The sequence below is a fragment of the Pomacea canaliculata genome, linkage group LG13 (genome assembly GCF_003073045.1).
Source record: "Pomacea canaliculata isolate SZHN2017 linkage group LG13, ASM307304v1, whole genome shotgun sequence".
NCBI lineage: Eukaryota > Metazoa > Mollusca > Gastropoda > Architaenioglossa > Ampullariidae > Pomacea > Pomacea canaliculata.
This window is the reverse complement of record NC_037602.1, coordinates 13,197,882-13,220,570: the sequence shown is the minus strand read 5'-3', so window position 1 is coordinate 13,220,570 and position 22,689 is coordinate 13,197,882. Positions and strand designations below refer to the sequence as shown.

The 22,689-nt window shown below is 40.9% G+C and overlaps 2 protein-coding genes across 3 annotated transcripts in view; one reads left to right on the top strand and one right to left on the bottom strand.

Annotated features, from left to right (window-relative positions):
* Positions 1-4,524, top strand: part of LOC112554695 (acetylcholine receptor subunit alpha-like) — a 40,742-nt gene extending 36,218 nt beyond the window's left edge. For both annotated transcript variants that reach the window (XM_025222650.1, XM_025222651.1), the window contains exon 9: positions 254-4,524. In XM_025222650.1, coding sequence (XP_025078435.1) covers positions 254-1,200 — 947 coding nt within the window. In that variant the 3' untranslated portion in view covers positions 1,201-4,524. The remainder of the gene's footprint in view (positions 1-253) is intronic.
* Positions 4,525-14,127: 9,603 nt separating this feature from the next.
* The window catches only part of LOC112554693 (TP53-binding protein 1-like), a 17,636-nt gene continuing 9,074 nt past the window's right edge, over positions 14,128-22,689 (bottom strand). The window contains exons 9-19 of the mRNA XM_025222646.1: positions 21,876-21,957; positions 21,048-21,263; positions 20,420-20,541; positions 19,875-20,174; positions 17,215-17,304; positions 16,877-17,044; positions 16,629-16,726; positions 16,042-16,170; positions 15,758-15,831; positions 15,058-15,197; positions 14,128-14,684 (exon numbers count right to left, since the gene is read on the bottom strand). Of these exons, the coding sequence (XP_025078431.1) occupies positions 14,491-14,684; positions 15,058-15,197; positions 15,758-15,831; positions 16,042-16,170; positions 16,629-16,726; positions 16,877-17,044; positions 17,215-17,304; positions 19,875-20,174; positions 20,420-20,541; positions 21,048-21,263; positions 21,876-21,957 (1,613 nt within the window). The 3' untranslated portion in view covers positions 14,128-14,490. The remainder of the gene's footprint in view (positions 14,685-15,057; positions 15,198-15,757; positions 15,832-16,041; positions 16,171-16,628; positions 16,727-16,876; positions 17,045-17,214; positions 17,305-19,874; positions 20,175-20,419; positions 20,542-21,047; positions 21,264-21,875; positions 21,958-22,689) is intronic.

Sequence of the window (22,689 nt, the reverse complement as noted above, 5' to 3'; positions counted from 1 at the left end):
GTTACTCCAGGCTGTGTCCCACATGTCAGGCGTTTGGTTCTTAATAGTAAACCTATTCAGTGCACACATCAAATTATGTGCCTGTTTTGTGTGTGTTTTCGACATCAGGACATCATGAGTGTATCCCTTGCCAATAAATCCTATATGTTCTCTACCGTATGTTCTGTCGGCAAGTGTTTTTCTGACCACTAAATATTAAGTTGATAGGTATTACACCCGGTATTTATCTGACCACTAATTATTCTGTCGTCAGGTATTTATCTGACCATCGTGATGTCCTTGACCTCCATATCAGTGATCATGACGGTGTTTGTGCTCAACCTCCATCACCGAGGCCCCGACAAGCGCGACATTCCGCCCTGGCTGCGCGCGCTGTTCATGGGCAACGTGCGCACTCGCAGCTCTTTCATGAGCCGCCGCAGCTACAACTACGCCGCCAACGACGCCGCCGGCCATCTGATGCGCAACATGTCCCTCAAGGTGACCTTGGAGAACCTGGCCCACGAGCTGCGCGAGGAGATGTGCGTGGAGAATGGGGGGCTTCCGGAGGGGGGTGGGCACGCAGACTCTTCCGCTGCGCACGTGCATCAGTCGCCGCCTCGCTCTCCGCGGTCCGTCCCTGTCACTTCAGTGCCGCCCCCGCCAGCGCCAGCGCCACCGCCACCGCCACAGCCTCCGCTGCCGCCAATGTCTTCCAGTCCATCGCCTTGCGGTCTGTGCCGGCGAGGCTGCGACGTCCACCAGCAGGTGCCGCACGTGCACCAACCGTTCTCCCCGGGCCTGTCGCAGCAACAACAGCAGCAGCAGCCGTCGCTCGCAGATCCTGCTCACGGCCACGTCTTCCAGCACGGCCACAACAAACATCCACATCCACATTTGCACCAGCAGAACCAACAACAGCAACAGCAGGCGCCAGGCAGCTGCCGCAGGAAGAACGCACTACTACGAGGACGTGCTGATGTCCCTCACGCGCATCCTGGAGCGCCACGAGCGCGAAGAGCGAGAATTCGAGTCCGTGCAGGAGTGGCGACGCCTGGCCCAGACTGTCGACCGCATCCTTTTCTTCTTCTTTCTCTTCCTCACCGTCGCTTCCACTCTGGCCATCCTCGTCATCACACCTGCTGTACAGGAATGAGGACAAGTGCACCGCACAAGAGTCAGAACAGCTGCACTTCAATAATCCGGACAGCTGCACAATAGACATCCGAAATATTGTTGTTTCAACGATCCAGACGTCTGCGTTATAAAAATTTCGGAAGCTGAACTGCACGAATCCGGAAATCTGCATTGCAACAATCTGGAAGTCTGCTCAGCAAATAATCCAGAGTTGCACTTCAAGGATCTGGACATTTGGACTGCAAGATCCCGAAGAAGACAGCCCCCGTGTTATAACCTCGGTGTATCTTTGGAACTAGGAGAGACTGTCGGAAAAAAGTTTATTGATTTTTCAATATTCAACTTGTTAAGCTGGCTTGACATCTGATTTCACGAATAATTTTATCAGACGGTATTGTTTCTTTACTTCAACATGTCTGGTGTCCAAATATAAATTTGGAGGGAAATGAGTTTGTGTGTATGTGGGTTGGTGTGTGTTTGTGAGAGAGAGAGACATTGGCAGTAAGTTCTCTCTCTCTCTTGCATGACAACGCAAAATGAGGTACAAGTGGAAAAAAATGGTTGTTTTTTTTCCAGTCAGCCATATCTCGCTTGATGTTATGAAACCAAAGACTGGATTAACATCAAATCCTAGTTGATCTAAGCTACAGAGAAAACGGAGTTAAAATCCATCGAGCGAACAAGATATGCAGGAAAACAAGACTATGTCTGCACTTTTAAATTCCTTCATACATGTCCACAGACCTTCCATTTTCTGGTTCTTTTTATAAGCGACATCACGTGCTGCGTATGTTCGGAGTCCGCAAAAGGCTGACATCATTTGCATCGGCTGGAGCACGTACAACCTTGAGAAGTACATCAAAAGAAGATAACTCTGACAGTTATGATGTGTTATGTTGAGAATTGTCGACGACTGTTCCGGGGAGACGACCACTCCTCGGCAGGGTTCAGTGGACTCGATGGAGTTTGTGCTTTCATTGCCAAGTCGAATTCGCTTTGAGACTTTCAATCTCTGGCTTCCCCATCAGCCATTTACCTAGAGCATTTTCAGCTTGTGACCAGGATGGGCAGGCTCTTGACACTGTGCAGGGTCTGTTGGGCAGGGCCGGTGCATAGAAGGCTTTGAGTGAGCCGCGGCAGCGATTGCACTAACACGAATTTGATTTTCGCCGATTACAATCCTCATTCCAAATATTTACTTTGCAAATACGCGTCAACAAATGCGTACACACTTCAGAAGGAGCGCGGGAGGGGAGAAGGCGGAGGAGGTGGGGGTAGGTCGGCGGGGATGGTTGCGGGCGGGGATGGGTGGGTGGGTGGTAAAGGGTAGTCACTATGGCGGTCCGTTTTGCAGATCAATGCGCCATCACTTATCGAGAATTTTCTGCAACATTTGCTTCCTTAAACAGTTCTGGCGCCATTCCGTCAATAGCAATTGAGAAAACGCACTAAGGAAGATGAATCGTCTGCAAGTCTTGGGAGTTTTTATTTTTTATTTTTTTCCTCTCTTGATGTTCCTCGAATTGCAGACCAAGCTATCGACGATGCCTCGGCTGCTGAGGGGTTAACCTTTTGCAAGAAATCTCCGGAAGCTACTCAGTATTTATTCAGGGCTGGTTGCATTTCTTTATGGGTTTGAAGGTGTTTTTTTGCTATTACTGGAAGGGGTTTGGGGGAGGAATTTTTAGTTCAGTTTTTATTTATGTATTTATTTTGTGCAGAAAGGATGCCAAGTTTGTCGGTCAACACGACTCGCTGACGTCCTGTTGCCTTTGAGGCATTTTAGTATTTGTCTTTCCCCGTATCTGTGGATATAGAGAGAGTATAATCGTGTTTTCTAATCTGTCAAACAAGAATACCTGAATGTCCAGTGAAAAAGCCAGTTTTTTTCAGTGAAACTAAAAAGAATCAAGGCATAATAAACACATGAAAGCAAACTCCTTAGAAGCTGTCCTTCAAAAACTATATTAAATCTCTCTCTCTCTGCCTCTCTGCCTCTCTCTCTGCCTCTCTCTCTGCTCTCTCTCTCTCTCTCTCTCTGCCTCTCTCTCTCTGCCTCTCTCTCTCTGCCTCTCTCTCTCTGGCTCTCTCTCTCTGTGAGTTATTATCTTAGCACTGGTTATTCTGATTGCGGTATTGCAAATCTTGTTATGGTGTTTCTTACCCCATAGGTCTGATAGTCAAACAATTAGTATACTTATTTTGCCAAAAATGTGAACTATTTTGCCTCAGACTGTGCCAATAGCGACTTACTCCAGTTTCTTCTCCGATATATAGCATCGTCTCTGAAATTTACCTCTCTTGCCTTGGGAAGGCCCTGCAATGCGTTCACGGATTACCCTCTACAAGACACAACATCGGGATTACTTCTTATCCCTCGGCACGAAGGATGGTAAAATAGTTTAATGGATTCTATGGCATTGTCGTGAAAACGTCCTGCATAAAAATAAGAAGAAAACGATTGATTAGTACATAAAAACTGTCGATCTTGGGAAAGCGTGAAACGATTTCACACAAAACACGAAACTAATGCTGGAGGTCAAGCCTCCACAGGTGCATGTAGTTGAACTGTGACAGGCTTTGTGCAATTTAAGCATCCTTGTCCAGCTAAAAAAAGGAACTGAGACACATTCGTTTACTGAGCTACTCCTGAAAGATAATTTTCCGAAGTACCTGGAACGCCTACAGAAAATATATGGATTATTTTGGGTGATCAGTGAATAATGCTTTACAGATATGAACACTGTGAACAACTCCAACAGCTTAGACCCAATGATAACATTGATTATCTTCTCGAGACATCTGCGCGCTTAATTTTCTCAATTCTTGTGCTTTTGTCGTGTCATTTTGTTTCTTTCTTGCCCAATGACAATTTGCCCTGTATGATGACACGGGTATTTCAGGGTGTGAAAAACGCTGAATTACTTCAGCTTTCAAAGCGCATGAACACTTTTTGGACCTGGAAAATTAATTTTTCCGCTAGGTGCATTTCGACTCATCCTTTTTTTAATGTTTGCTTAATATCTCGATAATGAGGTCACGAATCCGATTCATCACCAGAATTCTATTCTTTAGTGTTCAATAAAGCGACTAACCTGAAGAATTTTTCTTAGACGGCATGGAACGAACATATTTAGGTGTGCGTGTGCGTGTGCGTTTGTGTGTGGCAAGAGTGGGTGGAAATAAGTGAGGAAGGGAGGTGGCGTAAAGCGGATAATGCACATTTGTGTGTTTCGTGTGATGACTGTCATGAGCATGATCATTTGATAATATGCTATCAGCAGAAGTAAAAGAAAGCACAAAGCAAATAGAGAGAAAAAAATAAAAAGGAAAAGAGAGAAGAAATCAACAAAAGAAAAATATCAAAAAAGAAGGAAGAAAATAAGGAACCAAAAGAAAGAAATTTTAAAAAGTGAAAAAGGAAGTAAAGATAAAGAAAAATTAAAAGAAAGAAAAATGAAAGTAAAAGAGAAAGAATGAAAAAGAGAAGAAGCAAAATAAAGAGAGAAATAAAGAGGAAGAATTCGTTTATTTGCAAAGTGACATAACATTAGGAAACAAACAAGGGTGACGGAATAATGAAAGAAAGAAAGAGTGAAGGAAACAAGAGCAAAAGAAAGAGAGAAAACGTTATTAGAGGTGGGCTGCTACCTTTCACAATAAACACATCGCAAACTTCGCCTTGAAAAAAAAGCAGATTTCTGCCATGAAAAGCCATTTTCACACGTAATTGCCAGTCGGCGTGCAGCGGGTGAAAAAAGTGAAGTCGGGATGAGCGTGGTCAGAGCAGTATGCAAATTTTACTGTCGGTCGTGAATCAAACAGACGCTTAAGAGTGTTTAGCTCTTGAAATCGGCCCAAACCCACTGGCCACGCAAACCGCTGGCTTTTTGGCCATAACGACAGTGTGTCCGGAAACGAGCGAGCTGCTGTCGAGTGGAGTCCTGGCCCTCATCAGTATGAGTGGCGATGTCATTCCCTTATGCAAAAAAGCACAGCCATTGCTTGAAGTCCTCAGCTGCATGACGACCACAGATTCTGCAATATTCTTTAACGTGAGGTCGGAGGTTGAGGAGGTTAGTCCAAGAGCGCCTTCATCGTGTCACGGTGACCTACTAGCCCGCTGGGAGGAGGGGAAGAGTTGGTGTTGAGGAGGGAGGAATGAAATTGGAACAACGTGACAGAGACACTTAAGTGACGTGTAGCACTTACAGGCCGACACTTTTTCTTTATTATTGGGTTAAGTTCATTTTAAAGTAATAATTCCCAAATTATGAGTACTTAATTACGCTTAATTTTCAAGATATAAGCCTCAAACATCGGCATTCTCGACTGCCACTAGGAAAGCAGAAGAAAAATTACTCTCCTATACTGGAGAGCTCTGTTGTGTGTAAGCAGTATTTGTAACAACGAGTGTGGCTCAGTTCAGCAAATCTATCGAGGTCTTGGAGCCAGTTGAAGATGCATCGGTCAGGCTGTTGTCTTCAAGAAGTGACTTTTTTTTTTTTTTGCCCAGAAAATGAAACGGCTGATTTTGGAATACAGCCCTACATATCTGAACTTTATTCAGTTAAGTTAAAAAACTAAAAAGGTCCAAACCTTCACTCAGACTGGTAAGTTAATCTTCTCCAGATGAAAACTTAATGGCCAACAATCACGGTCATTGCAGTCTACGTCGTATTATCATTGATTCTTTGTAACTAAGTGGGCGTATCTGAGAATTTCTCCATGTTTATAATAAAATATAAATACATTTAAAATATCTAAGATAAAAAAAACTATTTGACAGATGGTTAATTTCCAGCATTGAATTTTTATTTTATAGTTACATCTGATTGCTGATAATGACTTCTTAACCATTAAACATAATATAACATAAAAATTTGATACATATTTATCGATGTAAAAACTTACTTCTTAGTCAATTAGCTGCACACAAAAATTACTATTCAGTCACACGAGGACTCGTTTAAGCTCCTCATATATTTGTCTCCCTCGATTCTTTTTAAGCTGTACATCGAGCATGCACATCAATGGCGCCCTCGCATTGTCAGTTGCTTTTAGCTGCATAAGGATACGACTGATATGTTTGTGACTGTGTCACGATGATACCTGTAGACCAGAAGGGTGTAGAAAGCCTTGATTTTACATATCTGGTACTTGATCTTTGTTGAAGCCTTTTACCAGCAATCATAGTTTTAACAGCTCGTGGTTTTGTATAGTTGTCACCGTGTCACCGCTGTAGCAAGATCTCTCCGTTGTATTGATACTCCAAGACTTGTCTGTACTGAATAAGTGACCGGATGCTTTTAAAATGTTCTGAGGGGGGGGGAATTGGTGTTTTACGCCGTGTCAGCAGCTAAGGCTATATTACGGCAAGCAGCCAGCCCTGTAAACAGATGCCACGTGCAGAGAAAGATCAGCGTGCCCGAGACGAGAAATGAACTCAGGGCAGCCAACCTTCACTGTATTGGTGACAGGCGCTAACAGCGCTAACCGTTGCGCCACTGGACCGCTTTTAAAATGTTCTGAGAAAATTCTTGAGTACGGTTTGGGGATAAAGTTAACCCACCGGCGTTTGTAGCCATCATCTTTAGGAAATGACAAACTCCATCTGAGTGTCAAAGAGAAAAGTCAGCAACAGCAGTGTCCTGGTGTGTTTTCTTTCACCGAGGTCATTTCTCTCGAAGTCAGCTCATGCAGACGACGCTATTTTTAGAAAATACCGCCCTTTCGTCACATCTTGTTTTCTCGACAAATCCTACTTTGATTAATAAAAAACAATATATAATATAACAATATAAAAATGTAATATTTCGCGTGCCTCTTTGTCATAAAATACCACCGAAATATGCTTTTGTGATACTTTAGGCTCAATTTCCAGCGATTTTAGCTGGGCGCTCGTGTTGAGCTATAGGTTCCTACATTCCTACCACACATAAAGCGTCACGGATTCGGAACACAAGTCGCTTAGTTGGTTTATTTGGTCAGAAAGTGCATGAATCTGAAGGTGATTGTGCACTATCGGTTAGAGACGGATAGGAGTACCGAGACAAAACTTCGGGGGATCACGAAAGAAATGATTGTATATATATATAAGCCTTGTGGTGTAAACGCAATACAACGTACAAAGGAAGAAACAGACGAGCAGACAGACATATAGACAAGGCCAACAAGACAAACATGTAAACAGACAAACAGGCATGCAGAATTAGATACAGACAGACAAGACTTTAAATATAAATGTAAAATACGCAGAAAATTACTGTAAGATTTCTGGGAAAACGACAGAAAAAAGCGAGACACAGATAAAGCAGACAAAAAAAAAAAAAATACAGAGGGATGACGACAGGGTGAAATGACGGCGGGAAATGTCTAAAAAAAAAACCATTCTCATGGATGAATGAAACGCGAGATCTGGACTTCCCTGATAATACCACCAGATTTATTTGCAACTTGTCCAGCCTGGATCTTATTTATTATCCATATCATAATCATTATCAAACGACATCATCAGACCATCAACACCACCACCATCATTAGTTCATCCTCATTATTTCCATCATCTTCTTTCTCTTTTCTTTCTGGTCATCTTCATTATCATTGCCTTCCTCCTTCTCCTACTCTTCCTCCACCTTTTACTCCTCATCCTCAACTGTACTGGGGGTTACATGAGGAATATGCTTTAACATTCCCGTCCAAGACGCATAAGAATAAAAACAGCATTCGCTGTTGAACAAATGTGTCAGCAAGTAGACTTGTGTCACTGTATAGCCCCGCTAACAGCGAGATTCTCGCCATGACAACGCAAGGTGCTGAGTAGGATCTGTTCAACTGTCGACATCTCGTCCACAGAAATTATTCACAACATGTCCGGGGGACATGTTAGCTCATACAAAGTCCGGCTGTTCACAAGCCTGTATTCGCCTACAGCCCGCAGTGCCCAGGCTAATTCAACGAAGCCAGGAAAGCCTTTATTTAGTTCTTGAAACGACGAGGCAATCAATTCCCTTTTTTAAGATCTGGAGAGAAAGAAGAAAAGAAGAAAATAAAAGAGGTAACGAAATCAAAACGATAACCCGTGCAGAAAATTCTGCCCGAGAGGCTAAATGAGCTCAACGACCGACCACCAAATGAACGCCAGTCAAACGTTATGCAGCCTGCCTGCTACTACGCCATAAATATTCATTACTCATTCAGTGCTGTGTGTGATCTAATGTGAGAAACACGCTTCTTCTTCACAATTTTTCCTTATTCTCTTTTTTTTTTTTTTTTTTAGCCCGTTTTTCGCAGAAGTTTTAATTTCTGACAGAAATGCCCCCACGTGATTTGCGCGTGCTGCCCTCTAGTAGTTGATGCTTCTCCCAGGAATGGTGGCCATAAATATGTCACACTGTTAGTGTTTATCATGCCTTTCCCAAATGGAAAGTGTATTAGGAAATGCTATGTTATATTTGTCACAAGTATCATAATTGCTGTTATAAAGTTCTGGCCGCCCTTCCCAGAGTGCAATATTATGAAAGGAAAGGCAAGGGACTACACTCTAATATCGATTTCCTGTTTCCCCCAACTCTGTTTTATTATTGCTATTATTAGGGAGTTTGTTTTTGAAAGAAATCTACAACCGAATGAAAAACAGATGTAATAGCCTAACACTCAAAATCCGATAATGCCATCAAAGCCAATATTTGTTTACTGGAAGAACTTCCAGTTTAGGTTTTTCATATATACCACACTAAAGCCACCAGATTTTCCTTCTAAGTTCTAAATGATGTTAGCAACGAGAACTTATTATTTTAAAACTTGGACGATTATAAAACAGAGCACAACTTTGTTATTGTTTGGGAAAGAGCGCTGAATGGACTGATGCTCTGGACATTTCTTCTTTGATTATAATTAATGTACATACAGAACGACACAATACTTGCGTGTGGGGCTGCCTATGATCAAACATAGTAACATTATTCTGTCATCAATGTTAAAGCGCTCAATGGTTTCGATTTTGAATAGGTTAAATATCACCGTGGTATCTGATTAAAAATGCTATAATTGTGACAGCAAATGATGCAGGTTTTGTTTCTATTAATAAACTCAGAATTACCCTCCTTTCTCTCTCTGTTTCTACCTTTCCTAAGTTCTAGATGTCTATCAATGTCACATTTTTGTTTTGATGTCGCATATTATGTTCACTTTCGCATTCTTGTTTTGAGGTTGTGTACTCGCTTCCAAGTCACATTCTAGTTCTCTATCGCAATCTAGTTTTCTTGTCTTCCGTCGATAATACGCCAAGAATGTTCACAACTGTTCGGGAACTCATCGGGACTGACTGTTATTTGCCCCTGGCCTGTAGAGAAGGAGGGTGTTAGACATGCTGACACTAATGCCTGTAGCCGCAGGTTAAGCTCAGTAACTTTTGTTCAATAAGGGGACAGAAACCCATCAGCACCGCCACTTGCCCCATCTTTGACAACGACTGTCGGCCGTGAAAAATGTCGTGTGGAGTTTACTACGACCATGTCCCTCGACCGCAAGTCAATGATCTGCAATCTAAGCCTCTGACATCCGCCATAGGTCAGATATTTTTCCGTGTTTAGTAAGGGAATTCGGGGCTTTCTCATTTCGGAGAAATTGAATAACACTTCTAGAGAAATATGTGCCCACGTTATCTCTCTTGTCATAACATGGTTGCATTGCCAAGTTATGATGGTTGCTTCGTTTTACGCAGTTTAATCAAATATAGATTTCTTTGTAAATGAAAGGCCATGCTTTCCTTCCATCCACGTCAACCAAGTTGATACACCGGGTGATTTACCAGCAACTAATTGATACACTTTTTTAACGATACATCATTGGAAGGAGTTCCGTGCAACAGTGAGCTTAGTTTCACTGGATAGGGTGTTGGGGGGAAAGGGAGGGGAGAATACCGACACACCAACAACATTATGAGCTGCTTGCGTCACAAAGAAGTCTGCGACGATTGGAAAGTCACGGCTGCTGACCTTTGAGCCTTCAGGCCCATTTCACGCATTCCGCGGGGTGCATATCGATCTTCACCATTTCCCGCCCACCCTTTCAAGCCTCTTTTTTTTTTTATCCTCTCGCACCATCTGCCAGGAAGAGACCGTTAAGAGCTGTATATCCAATTGATTCTCACTTAATGAAGCATCCGTTTCAACGCTAACACCCCCTCCCCCAAACTGCCTGCTGCTGACAAAAGACACGCAAAATATGTCGGCTGAAGTGTGGAAGATGATACTGCAGTGACAAGCAGCTGTAAGGGCTTACCGCAGCAACAAAATCACATACCCGAATATATATATATTATCTTCTTATTTGGAGTCTCCGTTATCAAATCCTTAAAGAGATACCAAATATATTAAGTTTTTGGTTTGTTTTTTTTTTTCTTTAAGCCGTATCGCAGTTAATAGCTTACGACTTATCCGAGTGGGATTTTTGCGCTATGTGACAAGATGAGCTCCACTCACCTGTTTCAATTGTCCATTACTACGGCTTGGTTTGTGACAGCATAAATGCCAACACGCCACCTAACCCTTTAAGCTGAACTTTCGGGGGGGGGGGGGGGGGGGTTTGTTTCTACAATCGGTTCTGAATATCTTTCTAAGAGGTGGGTTGTTCGGAAATGTCTCAAATTGAAGCATGCAAGAATGTAAGCGCGGATGCACAAACACCGGAGTAAGGGAACATCGTACAATATGGTATATTAGATTAACTTACTGGACACAAGATTTACTGCGTAATCCCAACTGACCACTATTGAGTTCACGTGCAGTGACCGAGGTTCTTAAAACGACTTCGTCCTCATGTAGTCGCAAGCATGGCCAAGCTGAGCAAGCAGCTTTTACTTCCAGTCGCGGGCACATCTCTGATAAAATGCACGTCAAAAAAACGTTTTGCAAAACCTCGGTAACTCCTCTGCTTATTGACAGTCAGAACGATCACTGCCCCAGCTCTGCCCTGAGGCAATACCACGTGATATTACCACTGCTGACGTCACAGTCGAGACAGTTTTCTAGCGGCGATACGGCCGCCATCTAATGGAAAAACACCTACATCTTGTTAGAGATTCTGGATCAGCAGAAGAAATTTGTGTCACGTCTTACTGACATAAAAAGATAATCATCGCTTTTTATGCATTGCGTATTTCTCTCGCGAGCAATCTCCGAGTAAAGAAAAAAAAAGATCCTTCAGAAGACTACAGAAAAAAATCGACTCCAGAGACAGTAAGAATACACTAGGGGCTTACGTTATGAGTTTTTTTCACCCCTCGCGAAAACACTCAGAAGATTAATGAATGCCAAGAAGGTTAGCAAGGGTGAGCACGTAGTAATTCTCGGCGACCCTGAACACTGATCGTAACTCTGACTGTAAATCGCTACTTTTTTAATTATTCCCTTTACACGGACTTCAAATAATCAATTCGTCAAAAAAGAAACCTCGTTATCCTTTTTTTGGTGCGCAGTTGACAGACTCTAGCTGATCCTTTTCTTATCTAAAACGAGGCATTAGACGACAAAAGCTTCCGGTTTATTCACATTCTTTGTTTAGGCTCGCCGAGACAAGCAGCGGACCACTTCGCAAGAGGCTAAGTGTTGGTCTTGGCAGACAGACAGCAGTTCACCTATACACGTCCATGCTGTCCTACAGTGTGTCGTGTGTTCGCCTAGTTCACGATTTCGAAGGTGCAGGCTTGTTTTTGGATCAGAGTTGGGGCTTAGCATCATGTTGTGCTCGTCTTGGATTGTGTAACCTGTTGTTGTTTTTTCTTCTCTTTCTGATCTTTCACTGTGGTGTCTTCATGATGTGGTTGGTCAAGTAAATAATTTGGCCATGACACACAACAGTAAATTCTAAGGCATCGTTCAGAAGAAATTCTTGAGGGCCAAGAAGAAAACAAGGACTGCCGGAAAAATTAATCAGCCTAGATCTCATCTTAGTCTCTTGTGTCAAACTCCTTACTTACGTTTCTAGATTATTCTTTAACTAGGGTCTCTGCGCATGGTTAGTAATTTGGCTCAAATGGAAATCAATTTTACTTGCCATAGAACATTTTTCGGCCATGGATATTGGGGACAAAGAGGATGAAGGCAGATTTCTACTTGGAAAATATATAGATATATATGTATGAAAAACACAAAAATATGAGATCTGAGAATGCAGTGTTCGCTGGCAATGAATGAGTTGTGGGGAGTTCATAATGTGCATGGATTCAGAAAAATAACAGAAGCAACCTATCAGTAGCAAGTTGAAATCCACAGCAATAAAATATTTAGTAAAGCCAGGACACTTGTTACTTTGTGGTAGTGTACATTTTTATCAGACGTACGCAAAGCTAGCTTACACAAGAGGACTGATTCCACCAGAAAACGCGAGGAAAAGGTTGATCGAGAAAATCGACTTGTATTTACACGTTTTCATTAAAGCTGCTAAAACTGTTGAAGACTAAGGCAAGAGTTCGATTCCTCCCAGTGCACCACTCCTTAAAGAGGCTTGGACGTATAACAACGAAGAGGCAGAGTAGTGCTCATCGACATGCAACTGATTTCAAAGATTTCGGACAAGAAAACGTCGGTTGAATGAAGGACTTGGCGTTAGGTTTCTTGAAACAGCAAAACCCCGGACAAACACAAATTGTTTTCCTGGCCCATTAAAAAAATTGCCAAGTCTTCTCAGCAACTGTTACACATGTTGATCCCAACAACGATAAGTAGTTATTCATGATGATTATTTATATACTCTTTTATATGACATATATATATATCGCTTTCTTCCTCCCTGCCCGTAAAGTCCGTTCGACTTCAGCTTGATCCTTGCAGCTTACATCAGCCGACTAATAAACACACCGTCTCAAGCTGTCATCTCGTGCACGGAATAAATTCAATTTTCGGAATGGAAACTCGTCCTAAAATGCCCGCGGCAGAAAGGAAGAAAAAGAAAAAAACACGAGTAAGAAAATAATATTAGACAAAACACAACTGCTCGTCTCGACCTTTGGATTATTGGCAAATGCACAGTGCTGGGTGGGGTGGTAATTGGTTCTGCGAGATATTCCACGGCGATTAGTTATGCGATAAACCGTGATTGTCTTTGTCCTCTCACAGAGAAAAGTATCAATAAAAAAAATCTTAAGAAAGCATGTGCTTGACTGAATTTACGATTAGATAGAAATCGACTTTGTGCACCATCTTCATCTCGATACTTGTCAAAATGGTCCTTCTAGGCAAGGATCGACGGAGCTGTTTGTGGCGAAGTGGTAAAGCAGCAAACATAGCAACCCCTACGGTTACGATTAGATCATCGGTTCAAATCTCATCTCGGGACACACACACACAGAGAGGATGGTCGCTGATTAAGGGTCGGGGCTCTTTGGGTACTCGACTTTGAACCCCACTTTATTATCCTTCCGTGTATCCGCAGTCCCCAGGTTGAAGCATGTCCCCAGAATAAGCAGGGGGACTATTAGGTAGTAACGGAAGCATAGTAGCTCAAACGGCTCTGACTCCCAGCACACACCAGGAATTTTCGCATTCTGGATGAAATAGTTGGGTTTAAAAAAAAAACCATACAGCTCAACAAATAAGCAGTGATATAGGCTGGATAAAGGCAGTATTAAGCACTACATCTACTTCAAAAAAGCAGTCCTGAAAATTTCCTTTCTCTGGGAACTCTGGAGCTGGATGTGATGTCAGGACGGCATCTCCCCACCCTTTCACATGCCCTGTCTACATGCATTTAATGTACATCAGCCAATACAACTATAAAAATACATGAAAGATCACAAAATTTATGGCCTGCTCAGGAAAATGCTTGCTCATTTCTGTCTTAGCTGGATTTCTCAAAAACCATTAAAAACGTACTAACAACACATAAAAATACAAGGTTTGACATATATGTTATTTGAAGTTACTTACCTCATTAACATCTCTTTAGTGCTGAACTCTTGCTCATAACCCAAAATTTCACAACTTTCACTGTTGCACTCTCTTCCCTCCATCATATTTCAAACATTTATTGACAAAACATAAAGAACTTCCTTCTCAAAATACATAAAACATGTTTTCACAAAACAAAGTGTTCAATACTTTATATCTTAAAATCTTAAGAGTAGTGAGCAAAATAGGCATTTGTTTCAGGGTGCCACTAAGATTCGTGAAAAGCACAGACTAAAAGACTTAAACTAAAAACTGCTCGTTTTTCTGTCTCTATGCGGAAAAAACACACAGTGTATGTTTAGATGCTTTCAACATGTCTTATCTTCAAAGTCCATTTTCACAAAGAAACCTGCGTGACCCAAACTTGTAAGCTCCTAAAGGCAGTGAATATGAAGCTTTCAATTTCAATAGCTTTCATCACTCTTCATGTTCGTTTTTCATTCTTGTATAAATCATGCGCATATCGCTCATGGGCAATGTGGTTCATGACTTGGTTGTTGATGAGACACTGGATAACCCATTCAGAGCCCACCACTGGCACTCCAAACTGTTTTGCCTTCTTCAGGATGCTGGGAATGCAAGTCTCGTCTGTCACCACCACATCCACACATGGCCGATCTGCACACATCATAGCAGTCTCAAGTGAAGGTCAATGTCAATGTCAACTTTCTGTGTTGTGATCACTTTGACAACAGGTTGCCTATAAAAAAGGTCCCAAAGGAAAGCATCAACTCCTCCGAATACAATGTGACAAGCCTTGTGTTCTCGCCCTTTCTCATGAAACTCTTTACCTTATCCATCACACACCACCCAAATACTTTTTTTTTTTTTTAAACTTATAGTATTTATCGTACTTCTATCAGCATATGCTGTGCTACACTTTTGGGTAAAGGAGATATAAAAATGACCACAAGTGAAATTTTTTAGTTCTTTTTTTGTTAAGTGCTTTCAGAGAAATCAATATAAACCTGATTATCAAAACACCCCTTACATTTGCTAGCTGTTGGTGGGAAATTGGACAAAATCTTGCATCGTGATAGCTCCAGGACAGAGTTCCAGACCTCCAGGAAATCAGGTTTTGATGATGTAAGCAGAATGCGATGACTAATCAAACAGTTCGCACTGCTGTTCCTTTCAACATGAAAATAAGATGCTACATATTAACCAAATATTCTCTTAACGAATGCAATGTTGTTAATGAAATTGGCAACGATGGTTTTGAATCATGAGCTTCCTCTGCCATGTTTACAAATAATGTCATATCCGATGATGCTGCCATGTTCACCAACTGTGTATAAAACAGTCCTGTAAGGCGTATTAGTTCACCAATTACTTTTTTCTGTAAAAATCCACAAATTGAATCAATACCCCTCCTAAAGCAAAAGATCCACTCAATCTTGTTCCTCCAAAGTAAAATTTATAAACTTTATTTCTTTTATTAAAATGCTTGTTAACTTGGGTAAGCAGTCATACCAATTTTTCAAAAATTGTCAACAAGCACAGAATACAATTTAGCATCTATGAAGACTAAATAACAAAAGACAGAATTAGAAAAATAACATTTTTAAATCCTGGGGATCAGTTGCTGTTTTTTATTTTATTTTGTGTATATGTGTGTGCTTTTTTTTCTTGGAAGCATGTGGTCTGCAACTTAGAAATTACCAAATACACTCTAGTGAAGTGCTACAGACCTTTCAACGATCTTGCGTTTTTCAAAGCTGATGCCTGCAGGGAGTAGATAAGCTTTGTAGTCTAACAGCTTATCCTGAAATCACAAATTTCACATTAAATTAACAGGGTAAGCAAGTTGGCACTCGCACTATGCCTCACAGAAAAAAAAAAATCTTGTTCATTATCACATTTAGAGTAAATACAGCTCTAAAAATGTAAAGCTTTATTACAGCTGTTTACAACTGTTAATTGTCCGATATTTTTCATTTTTTACTGCTGTCAACTATCAGCTGATGGCTTATACCTGTTTACAGCTGTCAATTACCCATTGATGAGACACAATGGGCACACCAGCTGCAAGACACTGAAGGTACTTGACTGTACGCTGGTATGTATCTGAGATGAGAAACAGTTTTTTCTTGCCTGAAGAGACCTGAAAAAGAATTGCTTACTAACAGTGGCAACATGAGCATTTCATGAAAATTACTATTACACCTTTAGATTCTTTCTATAAGCCCACCAAATCCAACCTACTCACAGAACCAGACAATCTCATTAAATCTTCTCTAAAAGAACCATCATATTTATCATCATATTCTTTCAAGCCAGTCTTAAACTACCAAGAAACACTTCTGTCCATTTTTTACTTTTCCTGGTGTTTTATATATTTGTTCACTTTTTTGTTCTTCATTTGTTCTTTTTTCTGCGCAATGAGCATTCTTCGGAATGGATACCTGCGCATTACAAATCGACATCATCATCATCATCATTTATCATCTTCAAAATATGCTGACTTAAAATAATGACAATGAAGTAAAAAAAAAATTCAATAAAAAATCTGGGGATAAAATGGCCATTGATGTGCTTACATAGGTATCTCTGAGGACCTACCTGCGAGGGATTTAACCGGTCAAGCACAACACCACTCCCTGCCTCTATCTGTCTCTGTAAGTGATGTTTGTCAAATGGAAATGTACATCCTTCTGCAGCTGCAAGCCATATAAAAAAACATATGCTAAGTCTCACCAAAGAAAGTAGCGCAATTAAATCTAAAAACTAAACAAAAAATACATCTTCCATATTTTAATTTGTATTTTACATGCTGTTTTACAAATCCTCATGCAATATCCAATGCTTACTGTCCTCGTTGCTATCACATGCTGAAGTATCTGCAGACAAGTCTTGTTTCAGCCAACTCATTTCCTGGGCCACTGTTTCTGGGTATTTGTCCGTGTGTGTTAACAGGAACATCATTCCTAAAAATATGTTTTTAGTCGGCAAAGGTCCCTGGTTTTTTTCAAACAGACCTGCACAAATGCAAGTACAGGAGATTAGGTCATACAGCATAGCCTTCTTGTTAACTAAAGAAACACAAAATAAAAACTAGTTCTATTATGAATGAGAATGCAGTGAGAGTACTAGTAAATGTTTGCACCAACCACCTTACAATGCATCTACTCTCTCCCAGCCAACTTACCAGCACAACTCTCACTGCTGGGCAGTGTCTGTGGAGAGACAACTGCTCCTCCTACAGGACTTACACTAAGTGTGCTTGATTTTCCTGCTTCTGAAAATAAAATCATCATTACAGTGAGGGTGCTTCATTTGCCAGTTATAGCTGAAAATAAAATCATCATCTTGCTAAATTTGCCTGCTGATTCTCACACAGAAATGTCATCCATGCCCTGCCATAAATATATGCATCAAAATAAAAAGTTGCAAACTTCAACAACTGAAAATAAATGCAGGAAGGGGAAGGCGTGAGAAGGGTGCCCATGAAAAGTCCGTTACCCAGTATGAAGCAGAAGATGTATTTTGGTCATCAGGGTAAATGTGCTCTAAATTAAAATTTAAAAATATCTGATTCTAAATAAAATTCAAGCAGCTGCATGTCATTATTTTTAAGTGTTTTTAAATCTTTCTTAATGTTGAGAAAATATTTTGCAGATCTGAAAAATGCTAGCTTGAGAAAGGCACTTCTAAGATTTAAAGTAGATATAGGTATATTTAAATTGTCGCAAGCAGCATTAGAAAAATACCACAAAATGCCCACATTATGATAGCAATAAAAATGAAATATGTGTTGTATTTTTAAGTTCCAAATACAATGCCCTATGCCACCTGTATATCTGTATGTAACCCTGAAGTATATCAAATCAAATCCAACTTTATTGTCTGTGAAGGAGACCCAAGACAGAAATATTTCTTTTGCTCACAAGGGCAGGATACATACTCATACAGATATTTAATACACACAGTTAGGAGTAAAGATACATTATATGGTAGTTTGGATCTCCGTCAAATGGTAATGACATTCCAATACTTTAAATTTCTATGTATATATTAAATAAATGCGTTGGCATTGCAGATTGCAACGAAATATCTGAAAACTCCATTTTCTTCATCCTCCTAGTACTAGTTTCTATGTCAAGGCTGTGTTGAATATACCTCCGGCGAGAGGTGACCTTCCTGGGCCACACCATTTCCACTGAAGGTGTCAGTTGTGAAACGGGCAGGGTGGAAATAGTTCAGAAGTGGCCGGTGCCAAAGACTGTCACAGAGTTACTCAGCTTCCTGGGATATCTCAGCTACTACTGGTGATTTATCAAGGGGTTCGCCAAGATAGCTGGCGCATTACATGACCTGGTGACACAGGCCACGCAAGAAAAGAAAAAGAGACAGAATGATATCACAGCGAAATGGCAGAGTCCATCAGGCTGCGTTTGACACTCTTAAGTCGGTGTTGTCAGCTGCAACAGTGCTATGGTACGCTGACTGCACACAGCCCTTCATTGTAGAGACTGATGCCAGCAACGAGGGACTCGGTGCCATTCTGTCGCAGGTGCAGGAGGGGAGAAAGCGGGTTATTTCCTATGCCAGCCAACGTATGCGCCCCACACAGCGAAATGACAGCAATTATAGCAGCATGAAGTTGGAATTTCTTGCGATGAAGTGGGCGGTGACTGACAAGTTCAGACACTACCTGCTAGGCGCACAGTTCGTCATGTACACTGACAACAACGCACTTGTCCATTACCAGACTGCAAAGCTGGGAGCAGTGGAACAGAGATGGGCATCGCAACTGGCAGTTTAACATGACTGTTGTGTATCAGCCAGCCAGTAAGAATCCTGCAGATGCATTGTCTAGACTTCCAATATGTGACGGTGCTCATTCCGGTGTGTACCTCTCTGACTTTAACGGTACTTCCATTCCAGTAGAGATTTCTGAAGCTTGTGAGCTGTGGTGTGCACAGCAGCCATGTGATGTGCACGCGTATGACCAGTCCATGAATGATGACATTATACCCTCTATTGCAGTGTTTCCCCACCTTCCAACCACCAAACTGAGGACACTGCAAGCTGAGGATCGTATCCTCAGGGCTATCATTAATGCCTGGCCAAAGTTACCCCCGCCTTCACAGGAACACGAAGCATGCGTGCTGAAAAAACAACAATCAAGACTGTTTTGTCAGGACGAGCTGCTGTTTCGAAGAGTGAGTGACACTACACTTGGTGAGGTAAAAACAACTTGTGCTCCCCAGCACCCTCAGAACCAATGTTCTCACATTAGTGCATGACCGCATGGGCCACCAAGGATATGACCGGACTATTTCACTGTTAAAAGCCAGAGTGTACTGGCCGGGAATGTACTCCTATGTTAAAAACTATGTAGAAAATTGTGACAGGTGTGTGCTAACCCGCCGGCAAAGTGTGCATACACCTTCAGAACATCTGTTAGCTGATTGCCCACTTGCAATGCTGGTCATTGACTTTACGAAATTAGTAATGTCGAGTGACATTTACACCAGAAGTACACTATGTTGTGTTGTGAGTGTTTATGTTTGTATACATGAAGTACTTTGAGCCTGGTATTTTGCAATAAAAATAGTCACTGTTATAAGCATTGAAGTAATCAAAAACACAGACTAACCCTCTTTGTTGAGAAATTAACATTAAAATAATCATAAGCACATTAACCCACTCTTTGCCTATGTTGTCTTTATTGTAGGTTAATAGGCATATTTAAACACTACTGATCAAACTGTCAATCATGGCCATGTGAAACATGTTAACAGGCTAACCCTCTTTGCTAAGTCATTAACACTAAAGTAATTGGAAGCACATTAACAGACTAACCCTCTTTGCTGAGCAGGCGATGGTGTTTTGGTGTTGGGGTGCTTGTTGCCATTGGCCCAACTTTTCTCTTCCTGGTTGAGCTTTTTTCTGTGCTTGTCAACAATGACGACTCTTTTTCTGCAGCATCATTGCCTTCTCCCTCCTCCTGCTTTGGTCGAGCTGGGGTTGCACAAATATATTTTCGAGCTTTATCTGTTCTGCTTCTTGACAGACTAATACTTGTGCTGGGTCTGTTTGAAGGATCTGGAGGAAGGGCTGGAGCATCTTTTGTACGCAAACGACGTCCACACAAAATATTGTCTGCAAACAAAATGTTGTTTTCAATGGAATAACATTTTGATATTTGAAAATGATTCTATGGATGTGCATATAAAGCTTAGCAGACACCTGGTGATCACTCCATAGTTCAATAATTTTAAAAAAGTATTTCAACTACATTAAAAGTACATTAAAAGTATTTCTTGAATTAACCACTGAAAGTCAAGTAATCCCTTAAAAATAGACAATTAAGATTCGAAAAAAATGTCTTTCAGGTATCTGCTTACCCAGTGAAACATCAGCAGTGTTGAGATGCCTCATGTCCTCACCGAAAGTAACACGCATCTCTTCATCACTAAGTAAACATGAGGCCTGGTCCTCGGTCAGTAAAAGGGAACTGCGGCTACACCTGTGAATACTGTATGACTCAGCTACAGCATACTTCTATGTCAGTCTGGGTTTTTTAAAACATTACTATTTTCAAATTCTAAAGGCTTTGTTTTGATAAGTAAATATGGAAACTATTTGGTCTACAGTGCAAAAGCATCTTAAAATTAAAATGATGCCATGCATATTATAGGTACATTCTAAAAAATAAAATACTCCACATTAACTACTTTAGACATAACAATAAACAAGTCTGAGTCACATAACAAACACAAATAGCAAGTGTAACAACAAAAATAAATATATATACAGATATACATACATACCCCTATCCACACAGTAGATCTGACAAGCATATTGTATTAGCAATATGATGTCTTGCAACTGTCTTCAACAACTGCCCTTGAGCATTATGAAAGGATAAACATTAATTATATTAACAATATTATTAAAAATGTTAACATGGAAAACAGACAGAAATGCCCCAGTGGCAAAGATCCAAAAGGTAAACCTTCAACAGCACTGTACCTTCGGTTAGAGCCATCATCCATGGCCACAGTATAAAAGACATCATTGTCCTCAATGATGTGTTCAATTATAATTCCTGGGTCATAGGTTTTTGCATCACCAGCATTGTCCTCGCTAGCGACTAGAACACTCTGGCCAATCGGCAGATGCTGGGCCAAAATCATGTCAACACCTCGCACTGTCTTTTCTATCCCATCCTCAAACTTCACCCGGAATCTAAAAATTAAAAAAAATTATCATAGTAAATAGCCTAAAAATGTGAACCCTAAGGTCAAAAATAGCAAACAGAATCTGAGAAAAACACTCTATGCAGTGTTACCATATGTCAATGCTTCATCACATAAAATACTATTGTTATTGGTAAAATTTCTTTCTTCGAGTACTTACCAGATGAAATGTGGAGATCACCCTCTAGCTACCACAAATCCAGCTGTCCAAACCTGTTCCTACCAAATGACTAGCATGACAGGTGGGCTAAAGGGAGGGGGGGGGCTAAAATAAATTCTAAATAAATGTTCTACTGTTCTGTGGTCGTTTGACTGGAACAGGCTTGGACAGCTGGATGTGAGGTAGGTAGAGGGTGATCTCCACATAGTCATCTGGCACAGTGCAAAGAAAAACCCTCCTTTTTCTTAAAAGAAACAATCTGTTCTGAGCTTTAAGTGTTATTTCTGTCATTCTGTCATTCAGAGGTGTTTGTGGTTTTACACTATGTAGTGAAGAGCCCTATACATGTTCAAGTGTGAAGAATTGATCTGCTGCAATTTGCATCATCAATGGATAAAGAAATGTCTCATAAATGATTGTAAAGAAGTTAAAGATGCATACTTGTTACCAATACTTGTGTTTAAGCCATTAAAAGTTGCTGGATAGAAGAACCCATCTTTCCATCGAGCCATTATTTTTGCTCCTGAGAAAAGAAAAAGAAGGTACATCATATTCTTCTTTCTCAAAGATGCTCAGCAAAAATTGTAGGAAACAGAGCATAAAGTATCACAAAAACATATTCCAGTGGTATTTGTTGAGCAAAACAGGAAGTGACAAATGAGTGGTATATCTAAAAATAGTGTTGTCAGTATGAGCTGAATTCGAAGAGGATACACGCAATCGTCAGTTAAAGAAAACAGATCAGGACACGATGTGCTTTTGCTGAATGTTTTCTTAAACACTCAGATGAAGTTAGCTTGTACTCATTGTCATTTCCTAAAGAAACTTGCTACAAACACCTGTGGATTAGCATTGGTTAAAGATCTGTATATACAGATATACTTTGTCCAAATGTGCTGTGCAAACTTTGTTCCCCCATTGTACTCAAAAACTTGCTCAAAGCATTTCAAAATCAATTGTGATGCAGTTACTTATTCAGTACAAGCAAGTCTGGGACTTTCAGTAAAAATGAAAAGATCATCTTCCAACAGCAGTGAAAACTATTTAAAAGCACAAGCTGTTAAAACCAGCTATGACTGCTGGTAAAAGGCTTAAACAAAGGTCAAGCACCAGATATGCAACATCAGGGCTTTCTACACTGTCTGGTCTACAAGTGACATAGTGACACAGTCACAAACACATCATCAGTCGTATCCTTATATGCTAAAAACAACTGACAGTGTGAGGGCACTGATTGACATGATTGCTCAAAACA